The sequence below is a fragment of the Mobula hypostoma genome, chromosome 22 (genome assembly GCF_963921235.1).
Source record: "Mobula hypostoma chromosome 22, sMobHyp1.1, whole genome shotgun sequence".
In the NCBI taxonomy this organism is placed as follows: Eukaryota; Metazoa; Chordata; class Chondrichthyes; order Myliobatiformes; family Myliobatidae; genus Mobula; species Mobula hypostoma.
This window is the reverse complement of record NC_086118.1, coordinates 35,879,808-35,899,048: the sequence shown is the minus strand read 5'-3', so window position 1 is coordinate 35,899,048 and position 19,241 is coordinate 35,879,808. Positions and strand designations below refer to the sequence as shown.

Genomic DNA, 19,241 nt, shown 5'->3' with positions numbered 1-19,241 from the left:
AGTCCAGCTATTTTCTTGATTAGTTTATGTTCTTTAAGAGTTGTCCCGAACAAGCGGTTATCCCAATTAACTGATAGCCCAATTAACCGGAATCCACTGTACTTATTTATGCAAACATCGTTATTCCAACTCAGTAAGGCAGAATTCATGAACACTTCACCTAACAACAGTGGTGAGGAAAATGACACACGAACACCTACTAGAGATGAGTAGTAATTATTAAAGATGGACAGGATACACACCAATTGATATAGCAATGTAGAACATGGAACAGTGCAGCAGAGTACAGGCCCTTTGGCCCATGATGTCAGGCTGATCTTCTAACCCTTCCCTCCTGCGTAGACCTCCATTTTTCTTTCAGCCATGTGCATGCATATCTATGAGTCTCTTGAAAGCCTCTAGTGTGTCTGCCTCTACCACCACTCCTGGCAGCGCGATCCAGGCACCCTCCACTCTCTGTGTTTATAAAAAAAATGCATCTCTGACATCCCCCTAATCTTTTTAAATGGATGTCCTGTCATCTTAACCATTTGTGCCCTGGGAGAAGTCTCTGGATGTCCACTTGATCTGTGCCTCTTGTCAAGTTGTGCACCTCTACCAGGTCACCTCTCGTCCTCCTCCGCTTTCAAGTGATTGGAGGAAAATACTCCAAAGTGACTCCTGCTCCTATTTTCTGATGTTGTTGTACTGTCATATTGGAGAAGTTAAAAAGAGCAGCTTTACGTTTGTAAACGAGGAACAACATTTGACCGCTCTTGGACTGTATTCCTTGGAGTTTAGAAGAATGAGGGGAGACCTCATAGAAACATTTCGAATGTTAAAAGGCATGGACAGAGTGGATGTGGCAAAGTTGTTTCCCATGATGGGGGAGTCTAGTACGAGAGGGCATGACTTAAGGATTGAAGGGTGCCCTTTCAGAACAGAAATGTGAAGAAATTTTTTTAGTCAGAGGGTGGTGAATCAATGGAATTTGTTGCCACGGGCAGCAGTGGAGGCCAAGTCATTGGGTGTATTTAAGGCAGAGATTGATAGGTATCTGAGTAGCCAGGGCATCAAAGGTTATGGTGCAAAGGCAGGGGAGTGGGACTAAATAGGAGAAAATGGATCAGCTCATGATAAAATGGCGGAGCAGACTCGATGGGCTGAATGGCCTACTTCTCCTTTGTCTTATGGTCTTATGGTCTTAACGGAAGTTAGAGAAGTCAATGTTCATGCCATCAGGTTGGAAGCTACCCAGACGGAATATAAGATGTTGTTCCTCCAACCTGAGTGTGGCTTCATCTTAACAGTAGAGGAGGCTATGGATAGATATATCAGAATGGGAATGGGACGTGGAATTAAAATGTGTGGCCACTGGGAGATCCTGCTTTCTCTGGCGGACAGAGCGTAGGTGTTCAGCGAAACGGTCTCCCAGCCTGCTTTGGGTCTCGCTGAGATATAGAAGGCCGCATCGGGAGCACTGAACATTGACTTCTCTAACTTCCGTTAATGCCCCACCTCCCCTTCATACCCCATCCGTTATTTATTTATCTTTTATTATTATATTTTTTTCTCTCTCTCCTTTTTCTCCCTCTGTCCTTCTCGCTATACTCCTTGCCCATCCTCTGGGCTTCCCCCCGCCCCTTTCTTTCTCCCTAGGCCTCCTGTCCGTCCCATGATCCTCTCATATCCCTTTTGCCAATCAACTTTCCAGCTCCTGGCTCCATCCTTTCCCCTTCCTGTCTTCTCCTATCATTTTGGATCTCCCCCTCCCCCTCCCACTTTCAAATCTCTGACTATCTTCTTTCAGTTAGTCCTGACGAAGTGTCTCGGCCCGAAACGTCAACTGTACCTCTTCCTATAGATGCTGCCTAGCCTGCTGCGTTCACTAGCAATTTTTATGTGTGTTGCTTGAAACTCCAGCATCTGCAGATTTCCTGGTGTTTGCATGTCATGTTGATGTCTTGAACAGCACTTTTTTGCTCAATAATTCTTTTGTCTATCAAGACAGCAATTTCTTGGGAAAAGCCACAGTAGTAGAAGCATTAGTCAGCTTGTGACAAATTGGTAGAGTCAAAGAGTCAGATGGCATGGAAATAAGAAGCTTTGGCAAATTGAGTTTATGCTGCCTATCATGCATTAATTCCTTTTTTATTCTCTCCTTATCCCCCGCAACATGTCTCAGACTTTACCACCAATTTACACACCAGTGACAATTTAATGTGGCCAATTTGACCTATTAACCTATTAACATGAGAGAACCCCAGCACCCAGATTAAAAACACCAGGATATGTCATGAAATTTGTAGTCTTTGCGGGAGCAGTACAGTGCAAAACTAATAATCGAAAAAAAGACGTGAATTACAGTAAGCACATATGTATATATTAAATATGGGGTGTAAAGATAAAAATAAAAATGTAAGGTAGTGAGTTCAATGTCCATTCAGAAATCGGATGGCAGAGGATAGCAAACCCATGTATCCCAGGAAGAATGTGCAAACTCCACACAGTTATCTCCAGAGTGCATGACCTAGCTTGCTGGTGCTCTAAGGCAGCAGCTCCTCTAGCTGCACCACTGCATGTCTGTGGCTCCACTGTTTCCAATAGCAATGTTAGTAAAATGGCAAACTTCAGCATATTAAGAGCAGATGTGATAACAGCACATGATCCTCTGCATCAGAATCAGCTAAAGTCATTTGTGATATACACATTGTAGTAGCCCTAGAGAAGATCAATAAACTTAGCAAGAAGAGATTGAATCTGGAATTTTCCTTGTCTGCATGGCTTCAGCATTCGCAGGGAAAAAAAACTAGATAAGCCACAAGGGAAGAAGAGCAATTTGTAATGATTGATAGGATCTTGGAAGTAAGGAGAATTGCTGCAGGCTTTCAAACCTATCAACTCTAACCTTTGTCAATCGCACTGTTGTTGTGGCTCATTAAGGCAAGGGTGGTGTATATTTACTTATGTTGCCAACGTTGTAGTGGCAAATAAAACTGTATGAAGTGGTAATTTTGATCAGAAGTGAAAGATGCAAATTTACTAATCCAGCTCATCGTGACTGACAATCTGCCAGCACGTTATTTCATTACCAGTCAAGATTCACATAATTATGGGTGAGGCATCAATTTTAATAGTTGTTTTTTATAAATATAAAATATAATGGCAAAAGTATTTATTTGAAATAAAATGTGATGGAAACAGGACTTTGGAATTTTTTTTCTTTTGTGCTTTCTGAGTAAATATTTGTTCTAGTCTAGAGCCAGAATTTACAAAGTTAATGCAAAAGCAGTCCCTGTAATAGAAGCTGTTCAAAAATTGTCTTTTTAAAATCGATTCTAGGAACTGAGATCCACTTGCCTTCCCTTTTCTGATCATTTAGAAGGACAAATCAAAGCTGGACTTGTAAAGAAACACTGAGCTGTATCTGGACCAGAACATGTAATTGCCCCCCTTTTAGTCAGTCATTAATTTCATAGTTTATGTATTGTTTCTGAATAAGCTTCTCTGAAATGGCTGCAGTTTACATAGAATAAAGAAACTTGAAATAAAATAAGGGAAAAATCTTGAGCTCCGTAACTTATAGGAGAATGACCAGGCACCACAGTGTTCAGTAGTGATAGATCTCTTCACCTGATGTCGATTTACTCACTTCCAGAAGTGGCTGTTTAGGTACAGAAAGCGTGCTTCAGAATCGCGGTTCTACGTTGATCTAGGTGGGGAGCGCAGCAGGTGGTGTATTCAGAAGAATGGTCTTCCTCACGGAAGTGTGCTTGCTCCGCTGCTGTACAACATCTACATGAATGACCAACCTATAGATGATGTTACACGCCATCTTATATATACTGATGACTTATGCATCACTGCCCAAAGCACTGATTTTAACACCGTGGAGAAAACAATTTCTGAGGCCTTGGAGGGACTAACATCATACTATGATGAAAACCACCTCTGCGCAAAACCCATCAAAGATGCAAGTTTGTGCATTCCACCTCAGGAACCATGAAGCCAAACAACAGCTTAAAGTAACCTGGTTTGGAGCAACACTGAGGCATTGCAAGCACCCTATCTACTTAGGAGTCACCCTTGACAGATGCCTCACTTTCAAGAACCACATCAATAAGACAAAGGCAAAAGTGAGCGCATGAAACAACATCCTGTTTAAGCTCACTAACACAAAATGGGGAGCAAGCCTGAAAACATTGCCACTTGCTCTTTGCTATTCCACTGCTGAATATGCCTGCCCTACATGGGAAAGATCTACTCATGCAAAGAAGATGGATGCCGTTCTGAATGCAAGCTGCCGACTTATTACAGGTTGTTTAAAACCAACGAACACCTACAGCCTATATATCCTGGCGGGTATCGCTCCCCCGATGTAAGAAGAACGGTAGCCAGCAAGAAAGAACAACTCCATCAAATATCAGATGAGAGGCACCCTCTACATGGTCATACACCTACATCCAGCTGCCTAAGGTCAAGGAAGAGCTTCACGAACAGTGTTGTTCCATTACAATCAACCCCATCTGAAGCCCACATCGCCTTGTGGAAAGACCAGCTTGCCAGTCTCAAACAACCCCCAACAATGGAAATTCCACCAGATGAAAGCCTTCCCCCAGGAGTTTGTTGCAACTGGGCAACCTGGAAGTGCCTTAACAGACTTAGGACTGGTGTAAGTCGTTCAAAGGTGTCACTAAGCAAATGGGGATATACAACCCAGCCCGATAACTTGTGAATGTGGAACTGAGCCACAAACTATGCAACATCTCCTGCAATGCCCATCGCTAGAGGAACCCTGTACTGTTGCAGATCTTGCCGAATTCAACAACAAGGCGCAAAAATGTGTCCGGTTCTGGCTGGGCCGTGTATAGGCTGTCCATGGAAACGATAAGAAGAAGAAGGTGGTACAGGTATCAGAGCTGCATATGAAGCCTGCACCAAATAAGTAAAATAAACTTGTATTATTCCCATTGTAGCAGCTTCTTTTAGAAAGAATGAGATTAGTCAAAGGTGTGAGAAACACCTCAGGAATTATACACTTGGTAGGTCTTTTCAGATCATTGATCACCTTGGTCAATAGTAAAATAACTCATAGCTTTGAAACCACACAGCAGTAAAATCACTCCAGGGACTTCATTGAAATGGTTCTCACAGTAGTGGTGTCAATTCTTTTGGAAATAAAATTATAAATGTCGATCAACAATCCTGCATTTTGAGCAAAGAAGCTATTGTCAAGGATGTAGCTAAAACATTAACATTACAGTTTGCAGTTTTCTTTTCTGCAGCCTTGTTGAATTTAGCCTGTTGTTTGGAACGTGGAGTTACTAAATTTGTCCATAAATTGGTAAACACCTCCATTAAAATATAATTTCTAAAATAATAACATGCTTAATTTCAAGATTGTTACTATATATTTTTTATATTACTAATTACAAAAATGCTATTATTGTTTACCTGGCTTATAGCAAAGCAAATTGGCACTAAGTAACAGAGAACAAATCTGTTGAGTGTTTCACAATGAAGTAAACAGAAGGATCAATTTAAATTTGATTTTCTTGTTATACGGCTCATTCAATTTCTTTTTGTGCTAATTGACGTAAAATAACATTTCAAAAGAACCGCAAAATCAACTCAATGACAGGTCGGGCACATTGCTTTGGTGACTAGTTGGAGTACTATACATATTATACATCATGTGGATAGTCAGAGGCTTTTTCCCAGAGCTGAAATGGCTGCCACAAGAGGACACAGGTCTAAGGTGCTTGGGAGTAGGTACAGAGGAGATGTCAGGGATAAGTTTTTTACTCAGAGTGGTGAGTGCATGGAATTGGGCTGCCGGCAATGGTGGCAGAAGTGGATACGATAGGGTCTTTTAAGAGACTTTTGGATAGGTACATGGAGCTTAGAAAAATAGAGGGCTATGGGTAACCCTAGTAATTTCTGTGGTAAGGACATGTTCGGCACAACTTTGTGGGCCGAAGGGCCTGTATTATGCTGTAGGTTTTCTACGTTTCTATGTTCGCTGGTGTCATTATATTCTTTTGTTATTAAAATCAGCATCAAATGCATTGTCCTTAAACATTTCCTACCTGTATTTCAGATGATGTGCCGCCTTATTTCAAAACGGAGCCTATTCGCTCACAGATCCACTTGGAGGGAAACCGTTTAGTCCTGACGTGCATGGCTGAAGGGAGCTGGCCTTTAGAGTTCAAATGGTTGTATAATGATACGGAGTTGACACGTTTCTCTCTGGAGTACAGGTCAGTGGCCACACTCGCAGTTTCGGTTTTGCGCTCCATGAAAATTTTAACATATTTGGTAGATGAATTAGTCCATTTCAGATAATGTGAATCAAGTTTTAAAAAATGCAGAAAAATGCTCAGCAAGAAAAGTAGTGTCTGTGGAAAGAGAAATAGAGTTAATTTTCAGTTCATTAGAATCAGCTTGAAAACAGTGGTTTTTCATTATGAGGTACAGAATATGAAGAACCATGGTTTCACACAAGCATTATTTTGGAGTTAATTAACAAATTGTATTCAGTGTACTCTTTTAGGAAAGTTATAAAACAATGTAAATGTATTCATTATTTTGTTAGACAACAATAGGTGGCATTGGTTAACCTAATTGTGTTTGCTCCTATCTGTTGCTTCAAAATAAATTGGCATCTTTAACCAAATCACCAAATATTTTGTAGGTCTGCCAGTGGAAAAGTAACCAAGAGCCACAATATATAAAAGAAACAAATATCCCTTTACAGTACTTTATTTTATTTTACAATATCAGAGTAAAGTTTAAGAGGTAGTCAAATTGCTTTTGATGTGGAGCTACATAAGCAAGAGTGGATAATGGTGACAGACAACCTTCATTAATACAAGTGAAGCTGAAGGGTTTTTGCAAACTATTGATTGTTTCATTGTGAGTGTTACTTATGTGTTTTATTTCTGTTTAGATTATTTAAATAACTGAATAAATATCAGTGTCTGAATTGAACTCAATACAAATCCTTAGTCAAGCCCTCTGGGTTGCTAAACCAGTAACTTAACCATTATTCACTCATTGGTTGTACAGCAGTCTATTTATTTATTAGGCTATTTATTACATATTGATAAATGGAATGAGCTCGGACTGCAGTCGCAGTAGCGAGCACTAACTTCTGAACATATCACCAGGTATTCATTCTCTGCAACTTCCACCATCTTCCACTAAACACATCTTTACTTTCCACCCCCCACTCTCTGTTTTCCACAGCGATCGCTCCTTCCGTGATTCCTGTGTCTATTTGCCCCTCCCCACTAATCCCCCTCCTATCATTTATCCCTACAGATGGAAAAAATGCTACACCTGCCCATTCACCTCCCCTCTCACCTCAGAGCCCCAAGCAGTCCTTCCAGGTCAGGCAACACTTCACCTGCAAACCTGTTGGGGTCCTTTACCGGATCCAGACCTTCCAATGAAGCCTCCTCTACAGAGACCCGACATAGTTTGGGGGACTGCTTTGTTTGGAGCATCTTTGCTCCATCCACAAAATGCAGGATTTCCTGGAATTCTCTACCTGACAGCCTTATGGGCACACTCACACCTCAAGAACTACAGTAGTTTAAGAAAATGTTTCACTAACTTCTTCATGAATGGACAGTCAGGGATGGACAATTGAATGCTGGCTCAGCCTGCAAAGCCCACATCCCTTGAATAAGTATTATAAAAAGCAAGTCAGAACTCCAGTTTATTGTGTTCTGTAAATTCTCTATTGAATGTGAACTTGGGCAAGGATAAGTAATCAGTTTGCAATTGCTGGTAGCAGAATAAAGCCTAATAACTCCATTTTAGCAGGCCACATGACTTCATGTGTAGAATATTTCCAGTCATTTCTCCCAACGGTGCTGAATGTTGCCACCAACACTCCTACTTGTCCCTAACCATTTCATTAATGAAAAAGTGCAACAATCTGTCAGAGAAATTTATTCACTTGAAACCAATTCATGCCTTTAAAACAGATCTGGATAAATTTCTGCAGTCAGAAGATATTGGTAATGTTGAATTTTAGAGCGTAGATGGCGGTGTACAAAGCAGCTTAGCTCGCTTGAGTATGAGTCAGTCTGTCTGAGTGAGAAGCACTTTCATTTCTGAGTTAGATTTTCTTAGCTTCAAATCACAAACTCGAAACTTGAGCCAAAAATCCATGCAGAGACTCTGGAGCAGAATTGAGGGATCTCTGTCAGAATTGCTTCTTTTGGATAAAATATTAAACCAAGGTTTTGACTTCTCTCTCAGCTGGATGCAGAAAATCCCTGGCAGTATTTCAGTGAAGAGCAGACAGTTTCCTAGCAACGTTTATCTCTTAATCAAGATTACCAAGACAGAATATGTTGTCATCATTACATAGCTCTTTGTAGTGCATGTTGTGTGCAAATTGGCAACTATGCTTTCTTCAACAGTAACTACACTTCAGAAACTATTCAGTTTGCTGTAAAGTCTTTTGAACATCCAAGCTTGTGAAAGTTGCAATATAAATTCAAGACTTTTTGTCTTTTAATGTTAGAATCAACAAATAGTGAGTGATAGGAAGGAAATTTGTTTCAGAAAAATTAGGCATAGAGTTTGGATGGATCTGGCTAATGATCCAAATTCTTTTATTTCTTTGAAATTGCTTGTATAAATATTGATACTGTTGTTTAGTATGTGCCTCTTATCCTCCAGCGTGTCAAAAAAGCTTTTTGAAAATCACTACTTTCACGCCAGCTTTTGTGATCTTAATAACCTGGCCTTTAGCTCAAGGCAAGAGCTAGGGATTTACAGGTATGATCCTTAACATTTATAGTTAATGCATTCCTACAAGGGAGATTTGTTCAAGATAAGTGATAGCTGCTGTGTATCAGTTCATGTTTCATGCCCCACCCACCCTCCCTACTCTCTCTAAGGAGCCGCATGGTTTCCAACCTCTTCACTAAAGTGAAAGCATGTTGGTTAAATAAAATCACATCTGTGACAGTGACTCTGTGGAAATGTCAACTTTGAAAGAACACACTGTAGCCGATGTGGAAAACAAACAGAAGACTTGTATAAAAATGTTGTGGCCTTTTTACCTGTCACTGCAGTAAAAAGTCTTTAAGATAGTGAAATAGAATTGGGAATCAGAATTAATGAATATTTAACAAAAAAGAAGACAAAAAAGGACATTTAAATCACTCAGCGATTCAGGAACAAGTTTCTTCCCCTCTGCCATCCGATTCCTAAATGGACATTGAACCCATGAGCACTACCTCACTTTTTTATATTAGTTCTGTTTTTACACTATTTTTAATTTAACTGTTTAATATACATATATATACTTATTGTAAGTGGCTTACGTAGTTTTTCTATATTATCATGTACTGCTGCCGCTAAGTTAACAACCTTCACAAAATATGCCAGTGATATTAAATCTGTTTCTGATTCTGATAAAATTCACATTGAAACTTAACTTTGTTTATCTGATTTCAAATTCGAGCCTTTTATTGCAGCTGATAAGCATATTATTTGGACAACCTCTGTCCTTTCTTTGCTTTGGTCAATTGATTACATAGGAAATATCTCATCCATGCAAGTTTTTAGTAATGATTCCCTTAACAAAATATTACCCCTTCTACAAAATGCACTCCAAAAACTTGCCAAGATATTTTTGATAGAAACTCTGAAATCCAAGGTCCAGAGAAATTTAAAGGCAGCAGGCACATGGGAACACAACTCCTTCGAAGTTCTATCAGGTCACATGCTATTCTGACTTGGATACTGTGTCAAAAGCAGAGGACAGCTCTCCTTCACCACATGGACCAATGCAGTTTAAGATCTTTGACAGCTTTTGAGAAAACACAGGTTGCATGCTTCCAGTGCCCTCTCAAAGGCTGTCAAGGATGGGCAGTAATGCAAGCTAGGTCATCAATGTCTACTTCCTGCATATGAGGGGAAAAAAGGAAGGTTCTGTTATTCCATAACAATTCCCAATGTTTACTCCACTCACTATCCTTTTGCTAGTAATTTCATGTTGCTAACGGTAACTGAGAATTCAGTCTGTGGTGACTCAAATGTTTTGAATGTTTTACTTTAGATTCACAAGGCTGCATTTAGCTGATTTGGAGGTTTTAGAAGTGGAACGAAGACGTAACTACCCTGGCTGCCTTAGGTTTCAAATGTGGATATAAAAGTGAATTGCTGTACTGAACAGGGCGAATGTCACGCAGTAAAATCGTAACAGTTAGAGAGGACATCCTTAAAGAGACTCAGCAAGTGAGGCAATAGAGTTCAGGAATAAAAAGGGTGCAATCATTGTGAAGTGATTATACTATAGGCCTTCCAACAGACAGCAGGAGATAGGGGAACAGATATGTAGGTAGGTTATGGAAAAATGTTGAAGTGACAGGGCTGTCATAGTGGACAGCTTTAACTTCTTCAATATTGGCTGAGACTTCCTTTGTGCCAAAGCTGAGATGAGGCAGAATTTGTTAGGCTTGTTTCTTGACACAATATACAGATAGTCCAACCAGGGAAGGGACCACACAAGACCTCGTAATGGGATAAGAGCTTGGCCAAGTAATCAGAGATTAAGTGGAAGATCATTTTGCAGTTAATGATCATAATTTACTACATTTTCAAATAGCTATGGAGAAGGATAATATTAGACCTTGGAGGAAAGTGCTAAATTGGCTGATGACAGTAGTATTAGACAAAAGCTGGGGACAGTAGATTTGGAGCATCTGTTATTGGGTAAATCTACATTTGACATGTGGGAATGGATTAAAAACCAGCTGGTCAGAATTCCGAGTCAAGATGTTTCCATGAGGATGGCAAAGTTCAGGAAATTTGAATGATGAGAGGTATGACACAAAAGGCAGCACGTTCTAAAGTCTGGCAGGCTGAAGTTGGACAGGAGCTTTGAGAAATATAAAGGAAGCAATTATGAATTCAAACAGGGCATCAGAAGACCTGAAAGCGGCCACGAATGTTCTGTTGAGATGGATTAAGAAAATTCCAAGGCTTCTTTCACATACATTAAAAATAAGGGTAACAAGAGAGAGGAAAGGAGCACTCAAGGAAGTACGAATGAGGGAATTTATGCCTGGAGCCAGAGGAAATGGGTGAGATACTAAATGGGTGCTTTATATCAGTATTAACCAAAGAGAAAAACTTGGTGGATATTGAGATCAGCAAGGGATATACTGATACTCTAGAGCATGTTGATGTCAAGAAGGAAGGGACTCATGAAGAATATTAAGGATCTCATGGGATCTATCAGAGGTTATGGAAAGAAGTGAGAAAGAAGGTTGCCGTGGCTTTGACAAAAATCTTTGTGTCCTTTTCAGCCACAGTTAAGGTCCCAGAGGAACAGAGAATAGCCATTATTGTTAATCTGTTTAAGACATAGCGACAAATCAGGAATCTATGGGCCAATGAGCTTTGCATCAGTAGTAGGGACATTAGAATGTAGAACACTGAACAGTACAGCCTAGAAAGAGGTCTTTTCGCCCCAAACATTGTGCTGAACCACATACATTATTAATCAAACAGCCAACTGAACTAGTCCCTGCTGTCTGCCTACACAATTTCCATATCCCTCCATTTTCTTCACAATCAGGTGCCCAACAAAATGTCTCTTAAAAGTCCTTAATGTATCTGCCTCTACCGCTTCCAGGCACGCACCACTCTGTGTTTAAAAAAAACGCTTCACACTTCTCCTTTAAAATTACCACCCATCATCTTAAATGTGTGCCCTCTGGTATTAGACATTTCAACCCTGGGAAAAAGATACTGTCCACCTATTCTACCTTTGCCTCTCACAATCTTATAAACTTCTATCAACTTCTACCGCTCCGGAGAAAATAACTCAAGTTTGTCCAACCTCTTGTTATAGAATCCTGGTAAACCTCTTCTGCACCCTCTCCAAAGCATTACCAGCCTTCCTATAATGGGGTGACAAGTACTGTATGCAATATTCCACCTTACTAGAGTTTTATAAAGCTGCAACATAACTTCCTGACTTTTGAATTCAATTCTTTGAATAATAAAGGCAATCATGCCATAAGCCTTCTTAACTACCCTATCAACCTGCGTAGCCACTTTCAGTAGCTATGAACTTGGACCCCAAGATCCATCTGCTCATCAATGTTATTAAGGGTCTTGCCCTTAAAAAGTGTACAATCTCTTTATATTTGACCTACCAAGGTGCAGCATTTCACATTTGTCTGGGTTAAACTCCATCTGCCATTTCTACACCCATATCTGCAACTGATCCATATCCCGCTATATTCTTTGCCAGTCATCTATGCTATCCACAACACCACCAATCTTCATATCATCTGTAAGCTTACTAATTATTGTAGAAGATTCTGAGAGATAGGATCCACTCACATCTAGAGAAGCAAACCCTTATTTGGGGTAGTCAGCTTGGTTTTGTTGGGGCAGATTATGTCTTATAAGCTTGATTGAGGGTTTGAGGCGGTGATATAGACCATTAATGAAGTCAGGGCTGTGAATGTTGCATACATGGACTTCAGTAAATCTTTCAGCAAAAATTCTCATGGCAGGAAATTTTACACAGTATGTAGGTCCTGGAACGAGCTGCTAGGAGAAGTGGCAGAAGCAAATACAGTAGTGATGTTTAATATGCACTTCAACAGACACAGGAAGAGTTGGGAATGGAGGAGTGGGGGGGAATATAGACCAGAGGTAGGCAGCTGTGTGGTTTTGAATTGGCATCATCGTCAGCACAAACATCATGGGTTGTAGGAGCTGTTCCTCTGCTGCAATGTTATTTGATCAAACCTATTAGCCAGTCATTCAGTTTTAATTAATCTGCATCATCTTGCTTGCCTTGGCCATGTAAACAAAGAAGTGCATCTTGACATGTGAGCATATCTGTTTTGATCTCAAATAAACAGAATATTTAAGATGCAGAGAGTGGCAAATTTCAAAGTGATGTTTAACCAAGTGGTTTTTTAGTCAATTTAAATATAAACATATTTTGAAAGGGATTTGATGCAGCATGAATGTTTCTTAGTATTTTAGCTTAGTTGAGCTTTTGAACCGCCTGTACAACCTGGTATTTTGCAGTGGGATCTGAAGTCTCTAAGGTGCAGTATGGCTGTGGTATGGTGTGTATGGGCTGAATCTGGGTTCTGGGTTGGAGAGTAGAGAATGACCCATTGTTTGCCCATTCCTGGAGCAAACCTGGGGGCAATTGGATTCGGCGGGATCAAGGCAAGGCGAGCAGATGCGATGTAGAGTTGAAGTGGCGGGGCCTGAACCTGGGCCTGAGACTGAGGTTTGAGCGAATTAAGCGCCAGGCCAAATTTAAAAAGTTGGGTACAGGCCAAATTGAGGTAGTGGGGCACTGGCTTGAGATCATATCGAAATGGCAGGGTCCGGGTCAGAGAGCAAGATCTGGACTATTTAAGTGCCAGGCCAGTTCTTTTTTCAAACTGATTAGCCAATCATTTATTTTTAGTTAATCTGCATCTTCTTGCTTGCCTTGGTCATTTAAATGAAGAAGTACATGTTTGCACGAAAAGGACAGGGTGTCGGGGCCGGAGATGAGGCACGGGCCAGTTCAAATTGTTGCTCTGGGAGGTTTGGTTGTCTCCGTGCTGAATGTCAACACGTTACTCTGCGAGGTTACTCAACCCTGCACAGAACTGTGGTTGTAACTATTACAGTGTGAACTCACTTGTGTGAACTTTTCTTCTTTTTACTCTGCACGTTGGATGTATGATAGTCTTCTTTGGTTTTAATGGGTCCTATTGGGTTTCTTTGTTTTTGTAACTGCCTGTAAGGAGACAAATCTCAAGATTGTATAAAGTACACCTATTTGATAAGAAATGTCTGTTGACTTTGACTATTTGTCTCCTATTCACCATTAGATGTCATAATAACATTGGAGCAAGATGAAAAGTGGAGTTGAAGTAATGGGTTAAGCTGAGGCAAACAGCAGACCATAGTCTAATCCTTAGCAACACCGAAAAAGATGATATATTGTTCTGATAAAATGTCCACAGACTTCTAGTCTCCATGTAACTGCCGTAGTAAAAGTTTTATCATCATCATCTCCTTCCAATACTTAGTTAATGATCATTGCCACCTGTAATGATTGGAATTAGTTGGTAGATTTTGTGCATGGGGCATTAATCCTTTTTGAGTAGCAGCAGATCCTCTTTCGTGTAATAGATGATTGAACTGTGATCACATACGTATATATAAACGAACGGGAATGTTTAGTCAGATTAGGGATAGGAATGAAATGTGGTCTCTGGATGCATACCTTTCTATACAGAGGTCCTTCTCCTTTTCCCAATAAAGTGACATTGTTTACTGTGGTTACCTTTCATTGGTTTGGCTTTTTTTCCTGATTATCTTCAGGCCTCTACACTATTTGACACAGGAAAATCTAGCTATACCGTTATATTTACATATTTTGCAATTGAATAGAAATGATTAAAGTTGCTTTATTTCTTTTTAATACACTTCTATCTGAAAGAAAACTTGATAACAGCCAATAAAAGATTAATGCAGAAACAATGGATTCTGACAGGGCTGGAGCAATGGAGGTGCCAGGTTTATAGCCAGGTCTATAAAATGAGCATTCAGATTATGATAAAAATGTACACCAGGTAGTTGTAGATATTCATTTAGTGGGTGATGAGTAAGCAAATAGACAAAGTTGCAACAGAGAGACCAGTAAGAGCTCTGAAATGGAGGGTAAAAAGTGAAAGATAAAAAGATAAAGACATCACATGAAGGAGACAGATGAAGGGAAAAAAAATCACAGACGAGGAACACAAAGATAGATTGTAGCAGCTTTATGATGGAGAGAGAGCATCAGAGTGTGAGAACAGTCACCATAAACATGGCCACAGGTAATTTACTAGTCCACCAATATGAAAAGTTCTGTTTGTTACATCTACAAACAGAGTGAAAAGGGTCAATGTGCATTTTTAATGGACTGTAGCAAGTTGGGAAGGAATACTAATGCAAATGTCGTGTGATCCTTAGTTATATGATTCCATATAATGAACAAGTTAATATTATGTTTAAAGTGTGTGAAACATACTTCTTAAGTAGTATTAAATTGGAAACATCCATCTCATGATTTTAAAAAAATATTTTGTTGACATAATACTCTGTAACATGTAGAATTGGTTAAAAAGAAACAGCTGGTAGTTTTAAAAGGAGTAGAAATAAAGCACCCTGTAACACATCTAGAATGGCTCAAAGAGCTTATATTTGGTTAATCATTGCCAACGAATAATAAGAAACAAGATGAATCCATTCAGTGCTGCTTGAGTGGTGCTATTAGTCACCTGCGAAGCATTGTGTATTTGGTAAAATGATGCACTTGAATGAGAATTGCCAATTCACTTTCCTCTTCAGACTGATTTTCTTGGAATGAATGGAAATTGTGAGTTTTTGAAAAATGATTTTTCTTGAGATATTTTTTTCTCATTCTGTTGCTTGCCGTTCACATTTGTTTGACTGGCCCAATGAAATGCAAATTCAAGGAACACAAACTGACAAGCTGGCAGAAATTACCTTTGTTAAAAAAACACTGACGTTACTGTGAAGCTTTCTAACAAGAGCACCATCTCAAATATCAAAAGTTTTAACCTATCATCAACTTAATCACCCAATTAATCAACCCAGGCTCTTCAAAGGCCATATTCGAATAGTACTTTCAAAATCTTACCAGCTATTGGAATATACAGAGGGCTGTTTCGGGTCATTGCATCCTGTAGATATGAGCCAGGCATAAAGCAAGCCTCTCCATCTTGTTGCATAGAATCATTTGCTGAATCTATCAGGAACAATTTCGGCATGAGGCATGGCAATGCCAGGCAATGGAGACAATCAGGTCAAAACCTTCCTGCACGCTGATGATGTCACTGTTTTCTGCTCAAGTCCAAGATCTGTCCGCAGATGCCAAAGTCAACCGCAGGGAGAGCGAGGCCAGGCACTTTGGCAACTGGCCCGTCCAATCCACTGTCCCCTTCACCATCAAGTCTGAGTACCTGAATGTGCTGTGGATCTTGTTCAGAGAGATTGAGGTGTGTAACAAAATCTGGCTAATCACCACAGTTAAGCATAAATCAACACAGGCTTACTGTCGATCAACATAAATATGCTTCAAGGATGTGTACTTAGCTCACTGCTCTATTCTCCCTATGCTCATAACTGTGTGGCTAGGCATGGCTCAAATGCCATCTATCAGTTTGCCAATGACACAGAGATATTGTAGGTAAAATCTCTTAAAGTAATGAGATTAGATTAGATTAGATTATGAGGACACGCAGTCCTCTTTTATTGTCATTTAGTAATGCATGCATTAAGAAATGATACAATATTTCTCCAGAATGATATCACAGAAACACATTACAAACCGACTGAAAAACTGACAAAAACCACATAATTATAACATATAGGATGCATAAAGAAGTGAAATAAATTGATGGTTGAGTAATGTAGCAACAACAACCTCATACTCAATGTCAGCAAGACCAGGGAATTGATTATGGATTTCAGGAAGGGGAAGTCTGGACAACACACACTGAGGGTCAGTGAAGGAAAGAGGGATCAGCTTCAAGTTTCTGAGTGTCAGCATCTCAAAGACTCTATTCTGAGCCCAATCATAAATGAAGCACACCAGTGGCTCCACTTTATTTGGAGTTTGAGGAGATTTGGAATATCATCAAAGATTCTTGCAAGTTTCTACATATACACAGTGGAATGCTTTCTGACTGGTTGCATCACAGACAAGTATGAAGGCCCCAATATACGGTGTAACGAGGTTGCAGAATGTTGTAGACTTAATGATTACCGTCATGGGCACAAGACTTCCCACATCGAGGACCTCTTCAGATGACGGTGCCTCAAGAAGGTAGCATCCATCGTTAAACTCTCTCACCGTCCAAGACTTGCCCTCTTTGTGTTACTAAACTTCAAAGTTCAAAGTAAAATTTATTACCAGAGTACATACATGTCACCACTTACAACCCCAAGATTCTTTTTCCGCAGGCACTCCTAGCAAATCTATAAATCAGTAACTGTAAACAGGATCAATAGACAACAAACTGTACCAAACCAAATATAAACAAATAGCAATAAATAAAGAACATGAAATAACAAGATAAAAGAATCGTTAAATGAGTGTAGTTATCTCCTTTTGTTCAAGAGCCTGGTGGTTGAGCAGTAGTAACTATTTTTCAACCAGGTGGTGCAAGTCCTGAGGCTCCTGTACCTTCTACCTGATGGCAGCAGCGAGGCGAGATCATGACTTGGGTGGTGGGGATCTCTGATGATCGATGCTGCTTTCCTGTGACAGTGTTTCATGTAGATGTACTCAATGGTTAGGAAGGCATTATCTGTAATGTACTGGACCAAATCCACTAACTTTTGTAGGATTTTCTGTTCAAAGGCATTGGTGTTTCCATACCAGGCTGTAATGCAGCCAGTCAGCACACTTCCCACCACACATCCATAGAAGTTTGCCAAGGTTTTTGATGACATGCCAATTCTCCACAAACTCTTAAAGAAGTAGAATTGCTGTCATGCTTTCTTCACGATTATATTTATATAATGGGTCCAGGACAGGTCCTCTGAGATAGTGACACCCAGAAATTTAAAGTTACTAACACTCTCCTCTTCTGATCCTCTGATCCTCCGATAGTTGCTGGCTCATGGACCTCTGGTCCCTCTCCTGAACTCTACAATCATCAGAGTTTGAAGACCCACACTCTGTGTTTTAAGAACACCTCTTCCCTTCTGCCGTCAAATTACTGAAAGGTCCATGAACCCATGAACACGACCTGGTTATTCATCTTTTGAACCATTAATTATTTTTCAAAACTTAGAATCATTTTTATTTCTTACACTATACTGCCACCACAAACTTCACAAAGTATGTCACCTGTAAGGTGGTGGGAATGAAGCAACAGGGAGCTTGGACAAGATGGGAGAATGCGGTTGAGAGGAAAGTGACCTGGGCTGAGCTTTGGAAAGCTGAACCACACCGCATCCAATTTCTCATCCAGGCAGCGTACGATGTGCTTCCAAGCCCATCAAACCTGCACACATGGGGCAAGGCAGAGTCATCTGCATGCCCACTGTGCTCCAAGCGAAGAACCCTGGAGCATTGCTCTCCCGAAGAGTACCCTGGTTATCAGATGCGAGGTGTAGCCACTGCAAAGACTGTAGGACCTTTGACTGCAGGGAAGAACTACAGACTAAGTTCCTCCTGCCAATAAACATTATATCACCCAAGGCGTCCACATGAGTGGAAATACAGCCTTGCGTAAAGAATATGCTAACAATATAAATGCATAGACCCGGTAACACCATGAATTTATAAACTGATCAGCACTGAATGTCAGGAAAGCCATGTAATGTTTTATTAAAGATTAATTTTGAAAAGGTGAGGGGCACATATTATGACAAACATCATGTGCTGCTAGAAGATCATTAACTTGGTGAAGGGTGCATTTTAGACCATAAGACAAAGGAGCAGAAATCGGCCATTTGGCCCATCGAGTCTGCTCTGCCGGCCCATCGAGTCTGCTCCAGTCTGCCAAAACCTTATTGGTCTTCTAATACAATGAGATGACTGTAAGTGAATTCTGCTGCCTGGCACATTCCAGGCTGAAGGAATACGTGCTATGGGACACATTTGCAGCTTGGTGCAGCCAACACAAAAGCTTTGTAGGAAAGACTGCGTCCTAATGTACTGTCACCATTGTTCACTGAGGGACTGGGCAGCCTCTCAAGCACTTGAAAGGTGTAAAGACCATGTAAGTGGCAAAGGCATATTATGGATGGAGTTTATTAACTTGAAAATATGAAGAATGTTCTGATTTGATAATACAGTGAACACATAGACTGGATGACACTGAATATAGTGAAAACCAGACACTAATTGTATTTTTATGAATGAAATTTTTGAATTAGAAAATATACTTAACATACCTATGAAAATACTTAGGCTGTAAAGATTATTCAAAAACAAGTGTAATGTGAATGCAACTTTTGATATCTACTGGTATAAACGATAATTACTGGTTTCTAATTATTCCAGTATAGCTGTTTTGTGCTACTATTAAAATATATTAATATACACAAAATGCTGGAGGAACTCAACAAGTCAGGCAGCATCTATGGAGAAGACCTCTTTATTGAAACCTTTGGGTCTCTGCCCAAAATGTCAACTATTTATCCTCTCCATAGATGCCGCCTGGCTTGCTGAGTTCCTC

At 40.1% G+C, this 19,241-nt stretch overlaps 1 protein-coding gene across 1 annotated transcript in view; it reads left to right on the top strand.

Moving 5' to 3' along the window:
- The window catches only part of LOC134360278 (protein sidekick-2-like), a 983,228-nt gene that overhangs the window by 447,672 nt on the left and 516,315 nt on the right, over positions 1 to 19,241 (top strand). The window contains exon 2 of the mRNA XM_063074455.1: positions 6,080 to 6,239. Within this exon, the coding sequence (XP_062930525.1) occupies positions 6,080 to 6,239 (160 nt within the window). The remainder of the gene's footprint in view (positions 1 to 6,079; positions 6,240 to 19,241) is intronic.